At 40.6% G+C, this 25664-nt stretch overlaps 1 protein-coding gene across 6 annotated transcripts in view; it reads right to left on the bottom strand.

Annotated features, from left to right (window-relative positions):
• The window catches only part of DNM3 (dynamin 3), a 186084-nt gene that overhangs the window by 126240 nt on the left and 34180 nt on the right, over nt 1-25664 (bottom strand). For all 6 annotated transcript variants that reach the window (XM_040610499.1, XM_040610500.1, XM_040610496.1 and 3 more), the window contains exons 7-14: nt 24198-24340; nt 20900-21035; nt 18515-18582; nt 16869-17007; nt 14890-14976; nt 12800-12870; nt 9129-9177; nt 6234-6239 (exon numbers count right to left, since the gene is read on the bottom strand). In XM_040610499.1, coding sequence (XP_040466433.1) covers nt 6234-6239; nt 9129-9177; nt 12800-12870; nt 14890-14976; nt 16869-17007; nt 18515-18582; nt 20900-21035; nt 24198-24340 — 699 coding nt within the window. The remainder of the gene's footprint in view (nt 1-6233; nt 6240-9128; nt 9178-12799; nt 12871-14889; nt 14977-16868; nt 17008-18514; nt 18583-20899; nt 21036-24197; nt 24341-25664) is intronic.

The raw sequence follows: 25664 nt of genomic DNA, 5'->3' as shown, positions 1-25664 counted from the left end.
GGAATTTTCAGAAGAGGTTGAACCAAGCAACAAAGTGGAGAGCTCCTCTACAGTTAATTTGAAGTTAAGATAGGAAGTAGTAAGGAGGGGTATAGGAGAGCTATTTTCTTCTCGTAAGGTAGAAGAAGAAAAGAAAAGGAAAGAGGGGGAAAAACCCAAACAACTAAGGCAGCAATAAAAATCAGGAGAAAAATGGGAAAAGCAGAACTTTATAAAATAGATACAAGCCAAAGATGAAAGAACAGATGGGACAGCACACCTATAAATACTAAGGCCAGGAGGTTACATTATGCAAAGAGAAAAATGAACAAAGGAAACTTAAGAGGAATGGGACAACCCAGAGATGAAGGAGAAAGAATGGTCATGAGAACTGGTTTATGGACCATATAGAAACTTTCCATTTTATTGAAACATTTACTGTTTTCCAATACATATCAGAAAGCAAATGTTCCCTCCTATCATGCTCTGAACAAGACAACAGAACTCTCCCAGTCACACAGATGCAGGGAACCTCACCCATTCTGCTTCTCCCCGCAGCGACACCCTTTACATGCCTATGAAGTACCGAGATGGAAAGAAGTGCTCAGAGAAACCCTTCCCTCAACAAGTCCCACAAGCAGGGACTTTGTGAGCAAACACGAGTTTCCTCTTGCTTTTAGAGAAAAATATGAGACTATGACATTCCTCTCATAGGGCTTTACAAGACTAGTAACTCCAATATCAACAAATAACCAGAGAAAAACATTGCTCAATATATATTCTTTGTCATCTAGAAAAGTTTCAGAATCAGAATTCACTCCCATTCAGCAAGCACATTCATGTAAGCTCCTTGAAAAAAAACCACCAGCTTTGGTATTGCACAGAGCAAGGGACTAAGTGATATTTGATGACCAAACTAAGGAAAGAGATCAGAAGTTGCACCTGGAAAACTGCTAAAAGTATTGGTAATGCCCATAATCCAAGCGTATAGATTTCATTTCAAATAAGACAGTGATGTTTTCCCACTCACTACCAACCAGGCCAGCACTGTAAGAAAACCACTGAAGATGCAAAAAAAAAAACTCTACAGGTTTTCAGCCTGTAAGGAAATCACTAACAAAGCACTGATTTGGTTTGGAAGACTCAGTAAGCTGAGAGAGAATGAGAAAAAAAACACCTTTGGGACATGATTCCCAGAGAGAGCCTCAAGGGTATAGCATGAGCAGATTGGATGGAATAGCCTGTACCACAAAGGTTTCTGCAGAAGTTGTCATGATTTTTAATATTCACATTCTTGGGGGTGAGACGGGGCATTACTGAGTACAAACTGGAGATGGAATGCTTGTCCAAGTGCAAGTTAAAGGAAACATACTGATACCAACTTGATTACGCATCAAATCCTCATTTTATTTTACGATGTTTATTGAAGTAGCTTTTTAACAGGAAACAAGCGCCACGCACATACAGCCAGCATACTGGCCTGCAGGCAGCTGCTACAGAACAAGCTGTGGAACCAAGCTAATTTTTTTTTTTTCCTGTGCCGAACACCACAAATGTAAATGAAAGAAATTTTAGGAAGAATCCAGGAAATTAAGGCTCCCCAGCCACTTGAACCTAGCTCCACAACAAGGTGAACTATGACTGTACTGCAGACTAAATACCTGGCAGCAAACGTGCAGAGATGGTTATTCCCATGTTAGAAAGAAACTGAAATAAGAGGCTATAAGAGAGGCTGCTGTCGGACCATGCTGCCTGCAACTGAAAATGTTGTGGTGCTCCCCATAAAGCACATACCCGCAGAGGGGAACCCTGGGCAGCTGGGCCAGCACTCTATGGGAAACTGGTTTGGACACACATCTTAGAGAGGGTAAAAGATTTGAAAGCACATGTCACAGTGGGGATAAAGAGGTTTCTAGAAGCAAACCTGAGTAGTATGTTCAAGAACCTTACAATGAGCATTTAAAGGCACGTAGCACTCCCTCCTTATTCCATTCAGTGCTTTCCCTCATCGCTGCCATAGGCTTTGTGGCATGTTAACAAGACGAATTCTCTCAGTTCAACAAGAATGCATTTGTGGTAGAGGCCTCAGACAGACCAAGTCAAGATTTTAATATCTAAACTATACAAGCCATTTAAGAACTAATGAAGCTTTTAATAATTCTAAATGTAAGAACTACATTAACTGCATAGCTCCAAAAGACTGCCTTGCTCCGGTCCAACACATCTCCCCATAGATACATAAGCATCGCTGGGTGTGGGCAGAAGCAAGCTGACTTGCTAATACAAACATTGGTCACTGTCTTGTAAAGGAAGGAATTTGCCAGTTGTTTCCTCAAAAATCCTATGTGCTGAAGATTAGATCCAGCTGTCATTCCCACACAACACTGCATGAAGAGCAGGGCACCAAGCTATAGCAGTATCTTGGGCACGTACTTTTCATACGCGGATTTCAAGACCTGTTCATCTATATCCCTCTGGGAAAAGAGGGTACTGCATTCTCGAAAACATCCTGGACACTACAACAGATCATAATTATCCAAAATACTTGGAAGCAATTCCACAGGACATCAAGAGAGAGAAGACGAGCTTTGTGTGCTAAGCCTCGTATTCTTTTCATTGAACTGTTCCCATTTCCCAGACACATTTTGTCAACTACAAAAAGCTACACTTCCAAAGCACTCAGTGCCAGCGCTGGGGTCAGAGGGGAGTGAGATGTCACCGGAGGATGCTGAGGGAGCTGGCGGAGGAGCTCGCCCAGCCGCTCTCCATCCTTTCCCAGCAGCCCTGGCAAACTGGGAGGTCCCGGCAGGCTGGGGGTCAGGCGGTGTGACACCCGCCTGCAGGAAGGGTGGGAAGGAGGATGAGGGGAGCCGCAGGCCGCCAGCCTGGCCTGGGTGCCGGGGCAGGTTACGGAGCAGACCCCCCGAGTGCCATCACACAGCCGTGCGGGACAGCCGGGGATCGGGCCCAGCCAGGGAGGTGACAAGAGGCAGGTCCTGCCTGGCTGACCTGGTCCCTCCTGTGACAGGTGCCCTGCCCGGTGGGTGAGGGGGCGGCTGCGGATGGCGCCGTCCCCCCCACAGCCCCTCCGGAGGCACCGGCTGCCCCGGGCCGGGTCACTCTGCGGGGCCAAAGCCCGGCCGGGCGGCCGAGCCCGGCGCGGTGCGGGATGGAGCCACGTCCCCTGGCGCGGGCACAGGCCGTGTCCCCGGGGCTCCGTGTGGGGCCGGCCCCGGGTAACGCCGTTACCGACGGTCTGGGCGAGGGGACCGAGCGCTCCCTCCGGGGGTGTGCAGGGGGCACCCAGCTGGGGCAGCGCTGGCCTGCGGGGCGGGGGGCTCTGCGGGGGGCTGGGCAGGCCGAGGGGCCGAGGCCGGTGGTGTGGGGGTCCCCAGGGCTGAGCGCCGGGCCCTGCCCGCGGGTCACACCGGCCCCCGGCAGCTGCGGGCTGGGGCAGGGGGCTGGGAAGGGCCGGGGGGGCTGGCAGCCGGCTGGGCACGGGCCAGCGGTGTGCCCGGGTGGCCAAGGAGGCCGGCAGCACCCTGGCTTGTGTCAGAAACAGTGTGGCCAGCAGGGCCGGGGCAGTGACTGTCCCCTGTGCTGGGCACTGCTGGGGCCGCCCCTGGAGCCCTGGGTGCAGGTTTGGGCCCCTCGGGACACGGAGGGGCTGGAGCGTGTCCAGGGACGGCAGGGGGAGGGGATGTGGGGGATGGGGCACCAGGCTGGGGGGGTGGCTGGGGGAGCCGGGGGGGGGGGGGGGGTGTCAGCCTGGAGAGGAGGGGGCTCGGGGGAGCCTGATCGCTCCCTACAGCTGCCTGACAGGAGGGTGTAGCCAGGTAAGATCAGTCTCTTCTCCCAGGTAACAAGCAACAGGACAAGAAAACAGGGAAGGTTTAGACTGGATATTAGGAACAAATTCTTTGCTGAAAAGGTGGTCAAGTACTGGAACAGGCGGCCCAGGGAGGGGGTAGAATCACCCTGGGGATGTTTTAAAAAACACATAGATGCAGTTCTCAGGGACATGGGTTAGTGATGGACTTGGCAGTCCAGGATTAACAGATCTTTTCCAACCTACAAGATTCTATGACTATTGTTTTCACTACTTCATTTTCTGGTTGGGTTGGATTTAAGAGATCCATTTCAATATTTTCTATCATATTCCTAAATGTCAGTATCTGCAAACCGGATATTAGTGACATGAGTTATGAACTTCAGGAAGGTGAAAAATGTGGGCATTGCCAGAAGCTAGTGAAGATAATATTCTGACCGGTAGCCGGACTCCATGTACAGGATGAACAAGAGATGACACAGTTCCTTCCTTCAGGGTCCTGATACCTAATCTGGGTGTCTGAAAAATGAAACTTAGAGGGTATGAATGAACGTGAACAAGCCAGAAGGAAGTCATTTTCTGATAGTTCAGCTGCACAAACCCCAAATCATAGCTGTTGTTCTTATTCTTCGCCACTTCACAGATAAACAGGAAAGCAGAATTTGACACAGTAAGTACATTTTATGTATTGCTGCATGACTTACTCCATTACATCAAATAAGGTATTTGTAAAAGAAATACATTAGACAATCAGAAGGTGTTCTATTTCTTCAAAAGAAGGGTTTGAAAGACGATTTCAGGATCAGTGAGAGATCAGTGAAATGTATTTCTGGGCAGACAGAAATACAGTGTGAAAATCATGAGACTGGCTGCCTTCACGACAATATTTGTGAAGTTACATAATATTTATCAAGTTACCCCAGCAGTATTAAGTTAACATAACTCTCTGTTAAAGTTGAGTTACATAACTCCATTGAAATAATTTTGAACACACAACACCCAGCACTACTCTATCTTCTAATTGCTGTCATAACGACATGTGTTAACAAATAGTAAGCATACTGACCGAATAAAAATTGCAAAATCTAATCTGTGAGGCATCCTTACAAGCTATTGGGTCTTTGGGTTCAGTTATGAAGATTCTTGCACTACAGAGGCTAAAAAGGAACGACAGGTTAGAAGGGAAACCTAATACACTGTTTCACTGCAATTTGCCAAATGTCAGAGCATAAAGTGATCAGATCTGTTCTGATATTGGACACAACCAAGATCTTGTGACATTGCTTCCCCAAAAAAATCACTGCACAATATATCACATAACTAAGACACAATAACAGTGGCCTAAGTCCTAAACACATCTAATATAAAGAAAAATTTAGTCTTTACTGAAATAAAGCACTCCGAGTGAAAAATTGAAACATGTTTCCACATGTAGCTAAACAAAGGTTGAGGTGATCAAGTCAATCATGAAGGAATCTTAACCTAAAAAATAAGTATAGTTAATGGCCATTTAGAACAGCAATACTTCTCTAGTCTTGATAAGGTTCAGCTTGCTAAGCTCTTGATAAAGTTGAATCTTGATAAGATTCAACAGCAGCATGTCTCATTCAAGGATATTTCAAAATTTAGCATTATGTGGTTGTCCACAGGTGCCCCCTCTTCTACAGAAACACTGCCATTTCTAACAGCACAGCCTTGTCATGATTTTTCATCACCACCTCGCTGACTAGGGCACATGTTTATAGAATTATTTTTTAAGCAAGTAGCTAGAAATGGAAACATTTTTTCTGGCTCATGCAAGGTAACAGGATTTAAGTATATCTGAAGAAGCAGCAAAGTATGCTACAAAGCAAGACTAAAAAGAAAAAAGAAATAATGGGTTACTAGGGAAAAAGTTACTTATTAGCACTATAGTTCAGGCCAGCTGATGGGGTCTGAATGCTACTTGTGTCCATAACAAGTGAATCAGATGGCTGGCGTAAGATTGTAGAAGAGGCAGGTCAAACAAAGCCTTCAGACCCAAACCTCCAAATCACTTGGACAGTGACTTGAAACTCATAGCACAGACTAAGCCCCACCTCTAATTACAGGGGCTCCTTCAAGCACCACAGAGATTTTGCCACAGGAGCAAAACACAAAAGAGAATTTCACGTACATTACATATAATCCTCTATAATTTGAGTATCTTGCATTCTCACACACAGAGTATCAGTTGGGCACATGGAGCAATGACACCTTCATCTTCAAAGTTTTATCATCAAGGAGAGCTTTCAACACTAAATTTTAGTCACCAAAACAAATCTCAACGCACAAAATACACAACAGTTAAGAGTGGGTCAGCTTTCAGGAACCAGATCTTGCTAGTGTGCTGTGTAAAACCAAGCATTACACTGATTATTTCAAGCAAATTAGAAGACAGACTAACCTGTGGCTTAAAAAGAAACTTTGTGGAGTCAGGTCAAAACCTCAGGCGGTAGCAAAGAAAAGACAAACAAAAAAGGCCAAAGATTAAGCGTGAGAGGATAAATTAGTAGTAGAGGAAAAAGAAGCAAAAACATGTTAAGAGGAATTGGCATTACACTTCTTTCAAAAATGCAATATCATTGCATTCATCTTGCTTCTGAGATACACAGACATAGTTAATAGTTATCTGCATCATTCCAGTTCAAAGCACGCTACAAAAAAGAAAAGCAATGACAGACTGCAAATGAGCATCCCACTATTTTGGGAAAACTTAATGATCTTCACCTCCCGAGGGATTCAATTCAACTGCTGTTAGAATCAGTGCTGCCTAGACCTTTTTCCTTTATTCAAGGTATGTTTAGTATAAGTTTGCTTGAAATGATTACTGAAGAACTCGATGGTATGGCAACAAACTGGAAAAATGTATATGTTTTCATCATAGATATTATCAAAGAATGTACATGATACAGAGTTTTACTACTTACACCTAACCATCACTGAACCAGGAGTAACTTGTTATAAAATTAACTGCTGTTTAGACAATTAATTCTAATTAGTAATATTAAAGGCATTCACGTATTTATTTACTCATGAGGTGGAAGGGTTAGAAAAAGACTCTGTCCATGATACATTGATCCTCCTGGTGCTATGAAAAGAATGCTAAAAAGGCTTTAAATTTTCTACCAGAAGTAATTCTTTACATAAACAAAATACCAAGAACAGTACCTGTACCCATAAACAGCATGTTCATTTACGCAAGAGCTAATGCTTCCTTTCGGTTACCAGAAACTTATTTGCCCACCTTTCAAAAAGAGGTTTACTATGAATAGAGGCACTCACATCGGATAAAAACTGCTTTCCAGTTATATAATAAAATAAACCAACAGAATAAACCAATTAGTCATTTTAGTTTGAGAAACTCAGTAAATTATAAAAATATTAATTTTACTCAAAGTTTTCTACAACATTTTAAGTTATACTAGTTCATACTTGTAACAGCAGGTTAGTAGCAGTTAAGTGATGAACTGCAATTATACTTTGTTGAGGAAGTGTTACAGACAAGACAGTTTAACATTAAATAGTTTAGTAGCAAGTATTTCACAAACCAATGAGTTAGAGACAAACTTTGCCCTCTGAGAAGCTAAATGAAAAAGCAACAATAAAGCTTACAGAACTTAGCTCGTACAATTTGCCTTGAAGGCGGTAGATTGGTTCCCTGAAATAGCAAATTGCAAAAATGAAGTTTTATTTCAGAAACACTTTCTCATTCTTTTCAACTCCAAACAATTAACTTATAAACATCTCTTTATTATCTTTAAAATAAAAGGTTCAGCAAAGTCCTTTATACCAAAAGTAATTAAGTTTTAACATCTAATTTAAAATGCCAAGCTTTTTCTCCAGTTCTTTAGAGAGAACATTCACTTAATTAAAAAAATCATTCATGTTATCTGTGTATTTTTGAAGAGTCAAATAGTTGGTTGATTTTCCTTTTATAGGACACTCCAAAGTGATGACGGTTGTTGTGTTTGACACATGTTCCAGCACAGCTAGACAAGAAGGAAATCTCTCCTCAGAGGGGAGACACTAGTCTTTGAAGCCATTTCAAGTGTTTAGACCTTTCGACTTTTTTCATTTTAGTCCAGACTATATATTACATCAAAAACGCCACTCATGCTGGTCAGGCTGTGGGGGACCATCACATTCAAGAAGTTAATGGATTATTTTAACTAACGTCTCAGAAATAACTAGAAGTTTCTTGGTAGGAGGAAGAGGTTGGATTTCTATCCCCAAAAAGATGACTAAGTTTTCAAAAAATGCTAGAACTCTCACTAACAACAACAGAATTGGAGACTTTCTGAAATGTCAGGTTTATCACCTGAGGGATCTGAACTCAGTGGTCACATTTGAAAACCCTGACCTTTCACCTTCTGAGCTTTGTTTGACCAAATCGCACATAAAAACATCGGGAAGACATTCAATACCAGTAATTATTTATACAACATTTCATTCTCTTATTTTTACTAGAATTTTTCATTTCCTTGTAAGGTATGCTCTGATTCCATATTTCCTTTCTGTTTAAGACTTTGCAAAACCCTCTAAGTGAGCAGAAGCCCTCAAAGTTGTAGCATTTTCATTGTTTTCATCTCTCATAAAAAAGACGACTGATCCTGTGAAGTACTGAGCACCCCTGGCCCACACAAAAGCAAAGAAAGAAGCAAAGCTCAGGAGCACTTAGCATCTTGCAAAATCAATCCCATATTCTTATGTGTTAAAAATAAACAAGTAGTTTCATTAACGAATCTCAGAGAAAATGCTGATTAGTCTGAGACCATCAACCAGTTATTCTTTGTTTACTTTGAGAGAAGCCTATGGTACATAATCAACATCTTTGTGTCATCAACTGAAAGTTTTCACAAGAGGTAAAGGCAAATCCACTTTTGCTTGCTGAATTGTCCCTTCACTGCTATTAAGCTTTGAACACATAAGAACCAGTAAAACAACTATGACAAAGCACACACAAGCAAGTACTCACCAGCATTTTGGATTCTGAAATTCACAGGTTTGCAGTTAATGACAAAATATACTGATGCATAACATGAAAGATTCAATACATGGGAGGGGGGACACTAACCAGCGGTGCAAGCAGCAGCAGAAATATTAAAACAATAAATGATGGTAACAATGAAAGTCAGGTGGCTCTGAAAAATTCAGTAAAACAAGGCAATGATGACACATTTTATGTATGTGTGAAGCAGAAAAGGTAAATGACACTTGAAACAAATAAACGCAGCCAAGAAAACCAAACAGCTTGGATTAACTTGCACATGCCATTATCCATTCTCTGTTAGGTGCCTACCTGATTTCCCACTGCACTTTTGTTAACCTGACTGCTTCTTTGTTGGGCACTAAGGGAAGCAGAGGAAAAGGGTTATACTGAAGAAACTTGAACTAGAGCCAGTTCCGGAGGAACAGATTTTTAGCAGTAATAGTTACTTCTGATTCCAGCACAGAAAGCTAGAGTAACAAAGAAACACAGCAAAATCATTGCATATATGTGCATATTTCAACTACTTTTTCTTCCAGTATAGGAACGCCTGCTTAGGACAGAAGGGACAGCAGATAGCTCCCACTAATCATCTCCTTTGTAACAAAATCCTACTTGGATTGGTAAAGGTTACTAAAAGCACAGAGAAAATACGGCTCATGTGGGTAACGTTGGAAACATTAGCCTCTATAAATATTCAACTGAGACAAAAAGCAAGCTTTTTCTGTTATTTAGTGCAGTACAACAAAATCCTCCCCTGCTGGAGGCTCCTTAATAGCTTTGCCTTGACAGTTTGTTTTGGATATTATTCTAATACTTATATGCACTTTGAGGGTGTAAATATAACCAATGGATGAAGCTGTCACAAAGCTGGTTCAAAAAGCTGGAATCACATAAGAATAGAGCTTATTTAAAATCAAACAATATTTAAAATACTTTGCTCAATTCTTGAACTCTGGTAATCCCAGTTCCTGAAAGAAAACACACTCCTTTCTCAAAACCATGCAAGTTTCCTTTAATTCTAAAAGCATTTGCATTATGCGGTGGTTTGTAAATGTTAGGCCACAAAATTAAAATATTGCTGGAAAGAGGAAGAAAAGTGTTCAGAGAGCAGGCTTTGGCTACTCAACCACCAGAGTGGCCACTGGTGACAGGAAGGGTTTTTTTGGATCAGACTATACCATTCCACCAGGCATTGATATTAGGTCAGCTACAAACACTACTCTGAAAGAGTAAGAAAGAAAGAAATATGTGCTTGGATCACAGCCTATGGACCAATCCTGCAACTGTTTTGTGCGCAGCTGCTGTTCCAAAGAATTGCTGAATCACCAGACTCAATCCTGTCCCAATTCTGATCCTGCCCTTTGAACCACACTCTGTCAAACCAGCAGTCCACAGGCTGCCTGTGAGAAGATCCACAAGGATGTTTATTCCGTGTGCCTGTTCACTGGGCTGAGCTCTCAATCATCCAGATCCTTTTGACCAAATAACACTGTGTCTTTCTGGTGCATTGTCTGACTTGCATAAGCTTTGGTGCGTAAATTATGATTACATAACATGCACACAGAAAACACAGCACCAACCCCTTACCAATTCAGATTTGTTGTTCGAGAAACACACATGAGATGGTTTTAGGAAACCTAACTGACATTCTTTTTTGTTTCGTTTGGGGTTTTGGGGGTTTAATTTTATTTTATCACCTTAGGACAGCTAATCAGACCACTAACATCATACTGAGAAACCTATGCCTTTTAGAAATAACCCAACAATTGGTCCTCTATTTATTGTTCTAAATACAAATTACTCTCTACATAGATTGAAGCATGTAGTTGTGTCTGAGTTACACCAACTAGAAACAAAACCAATCCCAACATTTAACAACTCATTCCACTAAATGCGAAAACATTAACATTCTAAGTTTTCACAACTTCATAACTACACAAAGTTGTTCTAAACACTGGCATTCTTAAATCCTTCTCAAGTCAAATCACACCAGACTGTGCCTGCCTTAGGCCCCGCAATGCTGCAAGGTAGTTTGGAGTGTCTTGTGCTTTCATTCTTACGAACAAGGTTCACAGGACTTGGACTGATAAAACACTGCAGACACGAGACAACTGGCTAGAAGACTCAGCAAAAGAAAGGAAACACTATGGAATCTGGGGAATCTATAGTCCAGGATATTTATATACTGCAGAAGCCCATATGCTACCCAAGAATTATTTCATTTTCTGGTTCTAACATAATTGCTATAACAATAATATGATTATAGTTTAAAATATGTATTTTCTACTTTTAAGCTCATAACATATTTTACAGTTTAAATTGTTCTTAGTTATGCAAGTTTTCTCTTCCAGTTGAGCAGAAGTCAACAAAGATACTCCCCATCAGTTTCAACCTACACAAACACTTGCTTAAACTTATCAGTGAACTTAAGCGAAGAGCTACTTGTTATCTGCTTATACCCTGTGCACAGCAGCTGGGGATTTCTAGATCTCAAGTGGCAAAAGAGGAAGGAGCTTCCCCAAGAAACTGAACTTGGTCATTGCAATTCCTTAGAAAAAGCAGAGCAGCGAGGACCACAGACTGAACTATGGGCCCCAGCAGCAGCATCTATGAGGGGGATTTTTCCAAGGCAAAGACATACTGAAATAGCTCCAGATATACCTGGCACTCCAGAATCCGAGACTATGAAACATGGAAGATTCCAACTTGACACAAAGAAAAATATTTTCACAGTGAGGAGAGGCAAGCTGCATAGAGAGGCTGCAGAATCTCCAGTTTTGGAAGTTTTCCAGATCTGATTGCACAAAGCCCTGAGCAACCTGGTCTGACCTCAGCATTGACCCTCCTCTGAGCAGGAGGCTGGACTATGTGACTTCCCAAGGCCACAACACATGCCACGAATATATATGGAGTGTTTTTAGCAGGCTTTTTCCTGTCAGAAAAGGATGAAAAGTAGTAAATAGCAGGCAGGTTGTTATCTTGACCTCTGGAAGGCCAGCTACCATTCCTACAACATCCTGCCATTTGTCAAGAGAACTGATAAAGATATCTAGGACCTGCAAACAATTCTAGAGAAAGTTGCTCAAACCAAACACATCAACAGTACCCAGCTTTGCATTCTCCCCTCTCAGCTTACTGAACTCCATGTTTTAAACCTTCAAGGCACGCTGCCAAAGATGTAGACCTTCCTTCACAGCGTGAATAGGCCATAGCATAATACGTACTGCGATGCCAAACTCTGTTGCCAGCATCCCACATGGATGAAACCTGTTGGATTCCAAACACTATTATGGCAAATATGGCATGAATATGACTGAAGGAACATTTATTCTTCAAAGAGTGAAGACATGTTTAATGTTTTTACTAGTGTCAAAGTGTTGGTATGAAGTCCCTGAGGCACAAATTGCTGGAAGCTGAGGGAGAACATTCTGGAGAATATTCTCACAGCCTCTTCAATTGAGTGAGGAGAACGTCATACCAGGCCCTGCAGGGCACTCTGCTACTATTATTCTCTACAGCCAAACAGCAGGCACACTCACAATTCAGTGACATCCATTACTCTGAGCAACACTATTTCACATGGAATCACAGCTCCCAAAATATGCGTTAGCAACAATGTGGAAAGACCACCAATACTATACATTTCTGTGGTCCTAAAATGGATACAGTGAAGGCTTCGGCTTGCCAAAGCTGCTTCCTGAGACTATGTGATTCCAGACCAAGACATAAGCTTCAGCTTCAGTGAAACCAGGCTTGTGAACTGGGATAAAGAATCCCCTAAAAGCAGGACATAGTTCAACACTGTATAATGAGAAAGAACATGCTCCTCTATGTTTGGGACTTTGCAGCTTGCATCTTCACTGTCACACTTCAGGACTTGTGTTTTGAACTCAGTTGAAAAAAAAAAAACCCAAACAACAAACAAAACCCAAACTACCAAGATTGACAGTGTCATTGTATCACAGTTTCTATATACATACTTTGCAAAGCCAATGAAGTCTTCATGGTTGGTGTTGATGTAAGAAACCTGGATATCAATTAGCAGCAGCACCTATTAGGGGAGACAGGAGAGAAAAAAAAGGATGGGTAAGGTCGAGGGAGAGATTGAGGAAAAGGAAGGGAGAAAAGAACAGAACTTTTGAGTCTTCTGCATTATTGAATATTGTTTTCAATCGTTCAAGCCAAAAGCAACAATATTTTCTAAATCCCACCACTTCTGTTTGTGTGCTTGAGACTACAGAACAGCTACTCCCTCTTCCTATTTTTTTTCCTGACAGACCTCATTTTTCACTATCTTGGCCCTTGTTCACTTCATCAAGATCAATCACACATGGCCAGAGAGAATTTAATAACATATAACATTGACTCTAGCTCTACATTTTGCAAGTTAAGCAAAATTCTGTCTACTTGTAGCATTCCAGCCAAGCCAGCAAGGAACCTGAACCTTAAATCTAAAATCAGAAGTCATAGGTAAGTTAGCCCTGGCCCAGAAACCATACAGTACAGGTACGAGACAGCCATTCTGGTGTACACATCTGGCCCGAAAGGTGGGTTAGTCAATGCAATAACGGAATGAATGATTTGTGTACTTACCACTTGCCAGTCCTTCAATAGCCCAGAGACAGAATATGACTTAAACTTGATAATCTAACTTGGCAAAGAACTTGCTAAGGTATTAAAGAAAGCTCATCCCACCCTTAAACAGCTTCTTGAACATGTGTGAGACTACCCTTTGCCCCCATCTATTCAGACTTCCAATTATCAGCAAGAGGCAAGGAAAAAACCTATTGCTCCCAAATGGTAGCATTTAATCTCTTCAAAGTATTTCTGCACAGCTCCTCAAACACAGCATCACTCCCAAAATCTTCACAATTTCCAGAAGATACTAGGTGTCTCACTCAGAGCAAAGGATAGTAAGGATTTGGGTCTAGCTCTTACCACTGAATATATCCTCACTAATGTTTTGATTTAGTAACGATAACTGCTAACAGCATAAATAATAATGTGAATATGTGACAATAACCTATTTGACCAATTCTTGGCATTTACAGAAAGCTGGTATTTTATACTTTGTTCTGGGAAGTTGCCAGGTATGTGCACACAATGAAGAATGGGATAATATTTAAAAAAATACTCAATAATTCTAAGTAAATTGTATCTTCTTCCAAATTTTGAAATAACCAAGTGTGCTAACTAGAACTCCCACAAGAACAAGCCTAGCAAAATACAGTTTTAAAAAATTATTTTAAAGACTACATTCACAGCACAGATTAAAGGAAAAGAAGCAGAACATGCTGTACAGCTCCCTAGCTCACACAGGGACAGGAATAGAGAGCCAGGAGTCCAAAACAACTTAGGAGCTCTGCCTTCTTCCCCAAATATTCCTATTGTCACACTCTGCACTCTCTAGACAGTAATTCCTGTTTCCACTTCCAGAGGATTTTCTCACATGTAATCTAAACTTTGAGGTTTCCTAGATTGGGAGTGCTTAGCTGGGTGATAAATGTTCTGAACAAGTTTCTCTGAAATTAATTTTAAAAAAAAAAAAACCAACTTGAAGGAAAGCTCGTCACTCCCACAACAGTCCCACTACAATTGCTTGTGGGCCTCACTGCAATTACAACATTGGATGGGTATGCTAAAAAAAACAAAAAAAAAAAAAAGGGAAAAAAGTAGAAAAAAGGCTGGATATTTCTGTGTGCATTTGTTTAATCATTAATTGATTTCCCACAAACAGCTGTTGTGGTACAGCTAAGAAGATGGCACACTGTGGCACAGGAACAAGCCAACGCTACTTTAAGCCATCAATCCTAATCTTGAAAGGCCAGATTAGCATTTTCTGTAACAATTGCAGTCCCTTCTGTCAAAGCTCAGTGGTGGAGGAACAATTTCTTTCCCCCTCTGAAACGTGCAGCCTACCGGGGCAAAAAAAAAAAAAAAAAAAAAAAAAAAAAAAAAAAAAAAGGAAAAAAAGAAGAAAAATCTTTCATTGTCTTACTGTACTTTGTACACAAGAACTTTCCTCCTTCACACACTTCCTCAAACTGTTAGATCTCCTATTCATTCTCACCTGATCCTTGGTCTTCTCTTCCCTTTCACGAATGTAGCCAGCAACAATTCTTTCTGTTTCCTCACACAACCTTGGATATGTTGCTAACTGAAAAGCAAAATTAACAGAAATTTACACCTGCAGGGAGGCTTCAGCAGAATATAAACAGGGGAGCCTCCAGCTTTCTTCTTTGGAAGTAGGTAATTATTATAAATGCTTGGGCTAAACGTTAACTACACTGCAAAACACATCTTACTTGCTATTAATGGTCATTTTCCAGAGAAACTGGAGAGACTTAAACCCTTGGATGGTTCCTGTGGTTTTGCTCCAAGGAACATTGAGGAAAAGACACTCTGGACATATGAGCCACAGTTTATCAGCCTTGGGGTGAGGTTTCTCCATGCCTTTCATAATTCCAGAGTGGTGCTTTAAATAATCTCCAAGTTTCTTGTTCTTTGAAGGCTCCACCTTGTGGCAATATCTTTACATCTCAGTAACAATACTTAAAACCAGCAAAATACAAAAGTAAATTTGGCCAATAGCGCTTGGAAAAGAATCTGCATAATTCATTCAATTGACATATTTTCCAAACTTTGAAAGAAGTGAAAAACACTGGAAACTCCACTCAAAATATTACAGTGAGTCCACTTCTCTATGATCTTTGTCAAAAAGACTGTCACCCTTTCCTATTTTAAGAAATAACTCCTTTACCTGCTCATCGGTACAAAAAAATTTGCATTATTTGGAAAAACGCAAAGGATGTGACAGGATATTTTCAACAATGTCAGCATACCTGTGCTTACATCCCAGAACTGCTCCTGTATTTGCTATTATTTGGGTACCCTGCACTCTGAGATGGTGGGAAAGACAGATGAACAGAAGGTGACTCCGTAAAAGTAGCCAGTTAGTTAAGGAGTCTACAAGAGTCAATGGGATCTTCTAGAATACCATAGAGTAATAGGAGAAAAGAGAATTGAAAATCAGCAATTGTTAGTTGTCAATGCTCCAGACAAGCCAGTCACGGTATTTACAGATGACAACTTCCCTACAAAGGAAGGTGAAAAGCATGAGGAAAAAAAAGCTTCATATTAATGTATCTGACATGTTTCCTTAGCCACAGCTGGGGGGTGTGAAGTTTGAGGTTTATTCTAAGAGTATATGCCAACCCAAGCACACACTTCAGGAAAACCACTCCCAAATACTCATAGTAATGCTATGTTTAGTTTTGATGAACTTATCTCTTAATTCATTACACTTGCAGGATCTTGATTTTCACATCAGGAAGACCGATGCTCAGCAGTTCTTCCCACTTGAATGTTCAACATTTCTGTGTAGCAAGCTCATCCATCAACACTGACACAAGGATGTACAAATATGAGGGAGATTAAGTCTTCCTACCTTTCCACTTCTAACTTCTCGACAGCTGGAGATCAGACATTTTGGGGTTGTGTATGCAATAAGCAGAGGAAAAGTTGTGGACCTACTACACTGCAAAGAACTGCGGTGCTACCCAGTAAAGTTTCAACATAGAAAAAGCAATTTTCTCTCTTTGATAGGTGCCTCTGAACACATTTAAGGCCTTTACTCTAGAAAAGTTTCACTGTTCCTTCCACTTATTAGCATTAGAAAAGAAAACTTAAAAGTATTTTTTTTTGTTGATTTACACATCCATGGAATTGCTGCCTACATTCCATTTTCAGTACCAATGTCAACATGTTTATGAAAAGGAAACTGGGGGCAACTCTTGACTCCAAAAAACTCCATTCATAAGGTGTGTATATATATATATACACACACACAAAACAAAGGAATAAAATACTCGAACATTTCCAGCATTAAATTGTTTTGCAGAAGTCATAATTACTTTAGAGAGTCTTACCCTGTACATCAAGTGACTAGATCAAAAAACTCCTATAATACTGTAAAATGCAAGACAAGCTTTGTATTATCTATGATACCATTACATTATATTTACATTACCAGACCTATCTGCAAGTTACCTTTTTAGTGCACTTCTTGACAGTATTGATTAATTCTTGCATCACCAGGTCCACACTTTTTAAGCAAGGTCCTTTCAGCTTGACTATTTGTTTTTTAACAATGGCTTCAAATGCCATATCTGGAGTAAACAAACCTGTTCTGTGGACACAGAAGAATATGTAAGACAGTAACAAAAACATTATGCAAGGAAGTTGTTCTTTTTTTTACTTGAATTGCTCATATTTTCATTTTCAGAGGCTTAGAGTTGAGTAGTAACAAACCCTACACGGACTTCCACAGAAGTAAATTTGCTCCTTTCTCTAAAAAAAATATGTCATTCTAAGAATATTAAAGTAGAAATATGTCCTACTCCTTGAAGATGACTGCAAGAACTCTAAAGAGTACTGATATAATGCAGTAAAGCCTCTTCAGCAGTGCATCAAACCTTAGCAAAGGAATGAATGGCAGCTGCAGCACTCCATGCACAATCACTTGCATGGCAAACCCGTAAGAATCCTATAGCTGCATTTTTCACTCACAACAGGAGATGTGCTTCTGTTACTCACAGTCCCATATTTCACAGTTGGTCACTGCAGGGTATATGAACCTATGTAACAGACTCCTCACAAGAACCACTTCTAAACAAATAGACCTTACTTCTCTTTCAAACACTCCTTGCAAAGGTCTATCTTGGTAGATAAATTATATTAAAAAAAAGCAAACTATAAAAACATGCCCAAATCTATCAGTTCACTACTTAAAATTGCTCATCAAGACCCTTCAATAAGGCCAGAAAAGTTCACATACGGCACCACGGCTACTACAGTCAACCATTTGAGAATTTACTGTATAAGTAACACAAAGAACATATTCCAAAACACTAAGGACAACAAAGCCAGTAAGCAATGCTTTCAAAAGATATTACATACTCACAAGTGGGTAGGAGGATATGGATGGGGGATCCCTACAAAACAAAACAAAAAAAAACCACCCAAACACAGAAGAACCACCCAAGATTTTTGGAATCTGTTCCACTGTCAAAAGAACAAAAAACAGGTATGCATGCGACAAGGTGTCCCTCCAAAATAAACTGATCATTCCAAAGTGAAATAATTAGGTCATTCCAAATCCCAAATACATCCTCTTCCCAAACCGAATAATATACTGCAGAGATATCCACAAGGTGAAACCTCAGCCAGCTTGCTTGTATATCTGTCATGTCACAAAACGGTTGAGAATAAAGGAGAGTAAGATAGTACAAAAAGTCTGCTACAATACAAGCTGAAAGTCTTTTTCCCATATCAAGACACAAGTTTTCTTTCTAAAACTTATGACTTTTTAGGAATACAGGTTTAACAGAACTGCAGACACTACCAGAAAAAAAGTCATTGATTTTCTCTGAAAAATAATTTTCCAGCATTTCCAGGTAAATTAACCTCTTTGGGCAAACCAACTGTTTGGCCCAAAATAGCGACCTGAAAAACTCTTTCCACAGAAGTGTAAAGGAATGGAAGAAAAAAACAACAAAAAAAAAACCACAATAGTCAGCTGCTGAGAGCAGTGCATTAGTAACATGGTCTAGCAGTCAACAGCCAGTGTGTCCACAGCATAAAAAGAGCACACCAGTCTGTCATGCGACTGGGCTTGAAAACACGGGAACACTTGCCTGATACCATGTATGTTCTTGATGGCATAACTTATTTCTCTCCGCAGTTCCTTCTCATTGAATTCCATCTAAAGGAACAAAAGTATATGAGATCATATTAGGTGAAGGTTTTAATAAAACACCAAATATTACCTCTCCCAATATAACTGGAAGACAGGCAAATTCAACTGGCAAAATATTAATTTCTAATTACACTAAACAAAGCGTAAGTATTTTAGAACATTTCAACACTAAGGATACAGGCAGTAGTAAGGACTGTTTAAAACTGTGTACCCTTCCATTCCACATATACCAACAGCTGGAATGATTTTGTAGAGTCAATAGAGTAATCCAGAAACAGTATTTGGAAGTTGCAACTTTTTTGGTTTTTTTAAGCCTGGTTTCCTAAAGTGGTGCAACTTCTGTGATTATGGTCTATTTATCCTCCCCTTCCCATCCTACTGTTTTTCAACCAAATTTAAGAAAGGAGTGACCTCAGTTTTTAATTTATAAAGCTTTTCTTTCATCTTCTTGAAAGCCAGCTGGCTGAACAATAAGTTACGTGTTGTCTCAAATGAAACGGGTCATCACCTAAGCCCAACTGTCATCTGTTTTGTTGGACTGCTGCTACTTGACCCACCTCACTGAAACCTCGGAACCAGCCACAACCCTGAATGGCTCTTACCCAACTGAAAGTTAGGGGATGTCAAGGAAGTTGAACAGGTAGAAACCAAGCTATGGAAAAGCGTAAAAAAAAATGGAGACTCGAGATACAGTAAAGTTGATGGTGAGGGAAAGCTGACATCACTGCAGTGACAGAAAAAAAATATCAAAGAATATGTAACATTCATGCACATCTCATGTCCTTATTCAGCGGTGTTCCCCAGGGTCAACACTGGGTCCTGTCTTGTTCAACTTATTTATCAATGACCTGGATGAAGGGGCAGAGGCACCTCAGCCGGGTGTCTGGGGATACGGCACCCAGAGGAGTGGCTGGAGCACCAGGCGGCTGCGCTGCCGTTCAGCGAGACCAGGGCAGGGTGGAGAGCTGGGCACAGAGGGACCCAGAGAAGTTCAGCCAAGGCGAGTGTGAGATCCCGTGCCCGGGGGGGAGCAGCCCCATGCACCGGTACGTTCTGGGGGCTGGCCTGCTGGAAGGCAGCTCTGCAGGGAAGGGCCTGGGAGTGCTGGTGGGCAGCAAGTTGCCCATGGGCCAGTAGTGTGCCTGTGTGGGCCGGCAGGCCTGTGGGATCCTGGGGTGTGTGAGGAGGAGCGTGGCCAGCAGGTTGATGGAGATGATCCTCCTGCTCTGCTCTCCCCTGCTGAGGCCGCGCCTGGAGCGCTGTGTGCAGTGCTGGGCTCCCCAGTTCCAGACAGGGAACTGCTGGAGAGGGGCCAGCAAAGGCTACAAAGCTGATGAGGGGAGTGGAGCATCTTCTGTATGAGGAAAGGCTGGGGGAGCCAGGCCTGTTTAGCCTCAAGAAGAGGAGGCTGAGGGGGATCTTATCAATATCTACAAAGATCTTAAGAGCGAGTGCCAAGAGGACGAGGCAAGGCTCTGTTCACTGGTGCCCAGCGACAGGACAAGGGGCAATGGGCACAAACTGAATAAGAGGAATAAGAGGAAGAACTTCACCTTGAGGGTGACGGAGCCCTGGCACTGGCTGCCCAGAGAAGCCATGGGGTCTCCTTCTCTGGAGACACTCAAACCTGCCTGGACGTGACTCTGTACAACCTGCTGGAGAAGACCCTGCTTTAGTGGGGGGTTGACTAGATGGTCTCCAGAGGTGCCTTCCAACCCTGACCATGCTGTCAGTCTGTGAACACAGTGTAGGAAACCAGATTTCGTTACCTAACACCCCATTGGGACTGTTACCCAAAGAATGGGTAAGCAAGAAGAGATGTATCAAAAGGAGAAATGTTATCTCAAAACACCAAATTTGCTTCTGCTCCACCTCCCACTATGAAAGTGTAGGGCTGAAAGCTGGCTTTGATTTAATGCACTGAATACAGGAAGCAGAAAACACAGAAAACAGCTATTTTCCATAACTAATTTTAATAGATAATAGCTACTTGAACACAACAACTTAATTCACCAACTGTGGTTTTGCCTGCCCCATCTAACCAGAAGGAAGACGCCATTTGTGACAAAACAATTAGAAAGCATGGAAAATAGTAAGACCTGGAAGTATAATTATATTTTAATTCCTATATTTCAGAATATAGGAATGTGTCAGTATTCAAAATGAAATGAAGCCAGATGTCTCAATTATAACTTCATGTAATTTTTTCCACAGTTAAGAGTATGTTCTTCCAGTCAGACCTTTTCTTGGCTTTACTACTATCAGTATGAACATAAGAATACATAAATAAAACACAAAGCACACCAAGAAGATGGATAAATACCTTCACTAGTTCAAAAGGAAAACGTTCATGGAAAATACGATTGATTTTGGCACCTCCTGAAAGTTCTAGTGTATCAACCTGGTCTCCTGATCCTTCGATTCTTTTTTCAAAGTCCACTGAAAACTGTTGTACCATCCTAAATTTCAAAAGGGGGGCGGGGGGAGGAAAAAAAAAAAAAAAAAAACCACACAAACAACCATTTAAGCATGTCAACTACCAAATCTTATTTCAGTACTATGTGACTACCAGTGCCTATTAAAACATATTTAGAAATTGATAAGTGACTGTAACAATTCATTCAGTCAAGCTGCCAATCCATAAACCCCATATCTACATACACCCCCCTGCACCCCTACTCTCTCACATGACACAGCTTAGTATGTTATTTTCTCTCTTCATAAATGTATTCTAGAAAAAATACTTTTTTATTAAACTGTATATTAAAGTCAGCTACAAATACAGCAGGGTACCAGGCCACATTCATGTTTATTAATGATCACAAGATTGTAAATGCTACCATTATTCATTACATAAATCTTTAATTTTTTATTTATAGGACAAGAAAAAGCGATAAGTCTTTTTAGCAGGATTGAGCAAATAAAAGTTTAAGTTACAATACTTACTGTACTTTAATAGAAAAGCACATCCATATTTAGATTCTATTCCAGAAGCTGCAGAGATCAATAGGACAGACCACCACAAGGAAAAATCTTCAATCTTATGGCAAAAGGTACCATTTGCAGAGAGTTGACTTCTCCACAATGACCCTTTGATCTTTCTAATATCTTTCCAAAAGATACAGTCCAATAGTATGATGTGAATCAAAGCACTAAGCTGATCCAGTGTTGAAAAATTTGGAAGAGGTTGCTAAGGAACTTACTTTCCTGTGCCAAAAAGCTAGCCCAAGATGCAGTGCACGTCAATGTGGCAGCTGTCAGTACCACAAGCTCCAGCTTGGTTGTGCTTAGACTTCTGCAGCTGGAGCATTTACAAGAACACACAGGAGAATTCCTCCAGTTATGCAAGATTCATGGGTAGCTCCATTTTTTTTTTTTTTTTTTTTTTTTTGGGGGGGGGGGGAGGGCAGGAGTTTAAGTATTTGAAATGACAGATTCTGCCAAAAAGTAACATTGCATGTATCAACTGTACATAAACCTTAGATGATGGCTAGGTTAACAGAATTATAGAAAGAGTCTAAGAGTAGGGCCCCAGACTTAATTTTTGAAGAGGACTGCAGAAACTTAAGATCATCTATGGGGTGAGGTGAGGCAGATTTTTTTTTTTCTTACATGCATTATGGAACTTGTTGTCAAGAATCGGAGAAAAGGGTTCTAGTTACATTACTTTCCACACTCCAAAAGACAAAGGGAAAGCAAGAGAATTTTTACTGACAAAAAAAGTCAATTTCTCCTATAACACCCACTTAGAACAAAGGAATTACAAAAAACTATGCAGAGAAGTAGCAAGTAGGATGACCTAGGCTGAAATGGAATTAAATTCTTTTTCCTTTAGAACATGTTATAATAGTAGAACAAGCACAAGATACCAGCAACACCTAACAATTCATAACACTTCACATGTGTTTCTAGCAGTTAAGTCACGAAATACAGAGAGAAAAAACCCTCCTGTGTTGTACTGTCATGGAAGAGTCAAAGAGGATGTCCCTCTGTTTTTATTTTAACCAAAATATCTTTAGTCAAGTCATGAGGGACAGACTTATGTGTACTCTTTCAGACACAGGTGTTACAAAACCAAGAAATAAATCAGTCTTCAGCTGCCTCAAGAAAGAGTCATTAATTCAGGTGACCATTTTCTCTTCTGAATTCCAGACTTCTAATGAGAGAATGAATCCTGCCCAAAATGTACATATTTTCACAGTCCAGTGTTATTACCATCTATCCCAGAGAACGAAAAAAGGCTGAAAACCTTTGAAATCAGAGCAGGAATGTGAAAATAGTCATATAAGAGAGAAAGTACATTCTACATCTCTCTTTTTCTTCCTTTAGATGCTTCCCCTTCTTTGAAACAAATTTTAATTGCATATTAATAGAAAAAGTGGCTGCAGAGGGCTATAATTAAAAAAAAGGGGGGAGGAGGGGGGAAAAGAGAAAGAGAGAGAGAAAATGGTAGACCTTTCAGGTGAAAAGGTACGCAATACTGAGTATCACGCATCCCTGGAAACAGACAAAGTGAGGAAGTTGCATGAAGCAAAGCAGCAGATGCTAACTGGGCTTCAACTCGAAATGTTGGCACTGCTCTTTTTCCTTAAAACTAAAATCACTATAAAGAAAGGGCTCTGATTCCACTTTCACTTGATCCAAAGTCCAATAAACAGTCATCTCTGTTCCATCACTTCAAAATAGTGTTATCAAAGTCTCAGACAGACTTATTTTGTGGATGAGACAAACTGGACAGTGACTTCAGCAGTGAAAAAAGCTTTCTACTTTAGGACTTATGACAATAATGTAGCTCCAGAAATCATTGCAATTCCTCTGACAACAACAGTATTCAATCCATGACTCCTTGAGCCCAAAAGGGTCAACATCTGCCATGTCAGTACAGTGGAATAAAAGCCATAACACGACAGTCACCAACAGTAAGTGCCTAGAAGAAAAGAGCAAGTACACAGTAGTATTTCTCCAGAACACTCTCTTGGCCTCAACACATTGCTGTTCATGGATTCCATACAGCAGGAATTTGTCTTTGTACATACTAACCTTAAATGTCTTCCCCATCCCAAGAATTTGCCTAGCTACTTTCTGAAAGCATACAAATTTTTAGTATCAGCTCCTGCAGCAAACAGCTTGGTGGCTTAGGTGCACATCACATGAAGGACTACCATCTATGATTAATTTTGATCTTGTGATCCTTACTTCTTTTGAAGAGGCAAGTTTTTGTATGGGAAAAAAAAGCATCCCCTATTCTCCTTTCAGACTCCTCATCTTACACTTCTAACACAATCTCCGTCACTTGCTTGACATCATCTTTTTGGCAGGCTGAAGAATGCATCTCTACAGTCAGAAGCAGGTTCCTACCTTGATCATCTATGTTGCCCATCTTTTCCTGTTCTGCTTTCTCTCTTTTCTAGGATTACTAAAAATAATTTAGGGAAAACTCTGCTGAAATTGTGAAGTAAATAAAGTGTTTTGGAACATCAAGCACAGAATTCTTTGGAGTTTGCATATAGAATCCTTAACTGTATCCTAATCTTTAAATTTAAACCAATCAGAAAAAAACACATCCCAAACCCAACAAACCTAAACAAAGTGGAAAAGCAGACAAAAGACTAGGCACTCACTGCAACAGGGCTTTTGTTTTTCTGGTTGGATCTTCTGGTCTGAAGTTTTTGTATACCTCTACTTCATGTTCTATAGAAAGCAGCTGGCTCTGGAGTTTGCTTCTGAAGGCTGGCAGGGTATCCCGAATATGATTGGTAAGTTGCTAAAAAGCAAATAAAAGTCCTTTTATACTGTTAATAAAGATGAAAGCAGGAGCAAAACCATTTCCTTCTGACTGCCAAGCATATGAAGCCATGACCTGTACTAGATTACCAGTGTAGTTCCTTTTGATCTTTGAAGCAATGGAGACTGTTAAAGAACAATACAATATCCCTTTTGCATACACATCATAAGGAAGCTTGAAAAAATCCTTCATCCTCTCACTCACTGAGCTCTGTTACTACATACTTGTTTAGTTACACAAAAATATTATGCATATTACATATGTAATTTGAAATGACCTCTCATCACCCAGCACTGACACTACCACTCCCTGGTTTTCCTCAGGGTGTTTTCCCCAGTTCTCTATATACTTGTTCAGCATGACAACTCCTTTACCTTACAGCCACAAGGCGATGTGGGACAAGGAAGAGATTCTGAGCATCCACAGCCCCTTGAGAACAGAGACGGAGAGAAGTGTAGACATACAGAGTACCTACTTTGCGCTCTCCCACCGTTGGGAAAAAAATCTCCTACACATGATTCCTGTTCCCTTGTACAAAGCACACTAAAGGGAAGAGATTTTGCCCTCATATTCACAATTTCAGAACTTTGTTTTCTAAACACTCAATTTTTGGCTGAAAAACGTTTTACCACTCAAGACTATCAATTTTTATTTCCAAAAACATACCTAGAAGTACTGGAAAATAAATTGAAGGAGAGTAGAAAAAAGGCTTACCTCACTTTTGCATATATATGTTGCAATGTGTTTGGACAGCACTATCAATGTCTTACCTCTGCCATAAATTTCTCATGCCTTGTACCCATTCCTTGATTAAAACCAAAGTGGACTTCTTGCACTATAATGCAAACCCTCTTCCCAACCCCAATCAGACAAGCTATGAATTAAGAACATTATATACCAAAATACGTAAAGTCAAAATAAAAAGTTATTCAGCAGACCGACAGGCACAAATTCAAAAGCTGGCATTTCCCTGGAGCACCACCTTGTGGATGCAGAGAAATTAAAATATTACCTGAAACCACAAACACGTATAGGTCCCTATTTTTAGGGACGAAGCTTAAATAGATCTTCCCATATATAATACCCTACACATCGTAATAGCAACAGAAGACCAACAGTTCATACTGAAATAGGTAAATTTACAAAAAAGCTCACCAAAAAAGTTAATAGCACAAAGTGATGCAAGTCAGGACAGAAAGGACTGTCTAAAGGTATACGTCTCTAATGCTTCAGTCTCAAAACTAAGACATGTGGATTGAACTTTCAAGATACAAAAAGAGGCAAAACTTCCTGAACAGACAAA

The sequence above is a fragment of the Falco naumanni genome, chromosome 11 (genome assembly GCF_017639655.2).
Source record: "Falco naumanni isolate bFalNau1 chromosome 11, bFalNau1.pat, whole genome shotgun sequence".
NCBI lineage: Eukaryota > Metazoa > Chordata > Aves > Falconiformes > Falconidae > Falco > Falco naumanni.
This window is presented reverse-complemented; position numbering and strand designations above follow the sequence as displayed.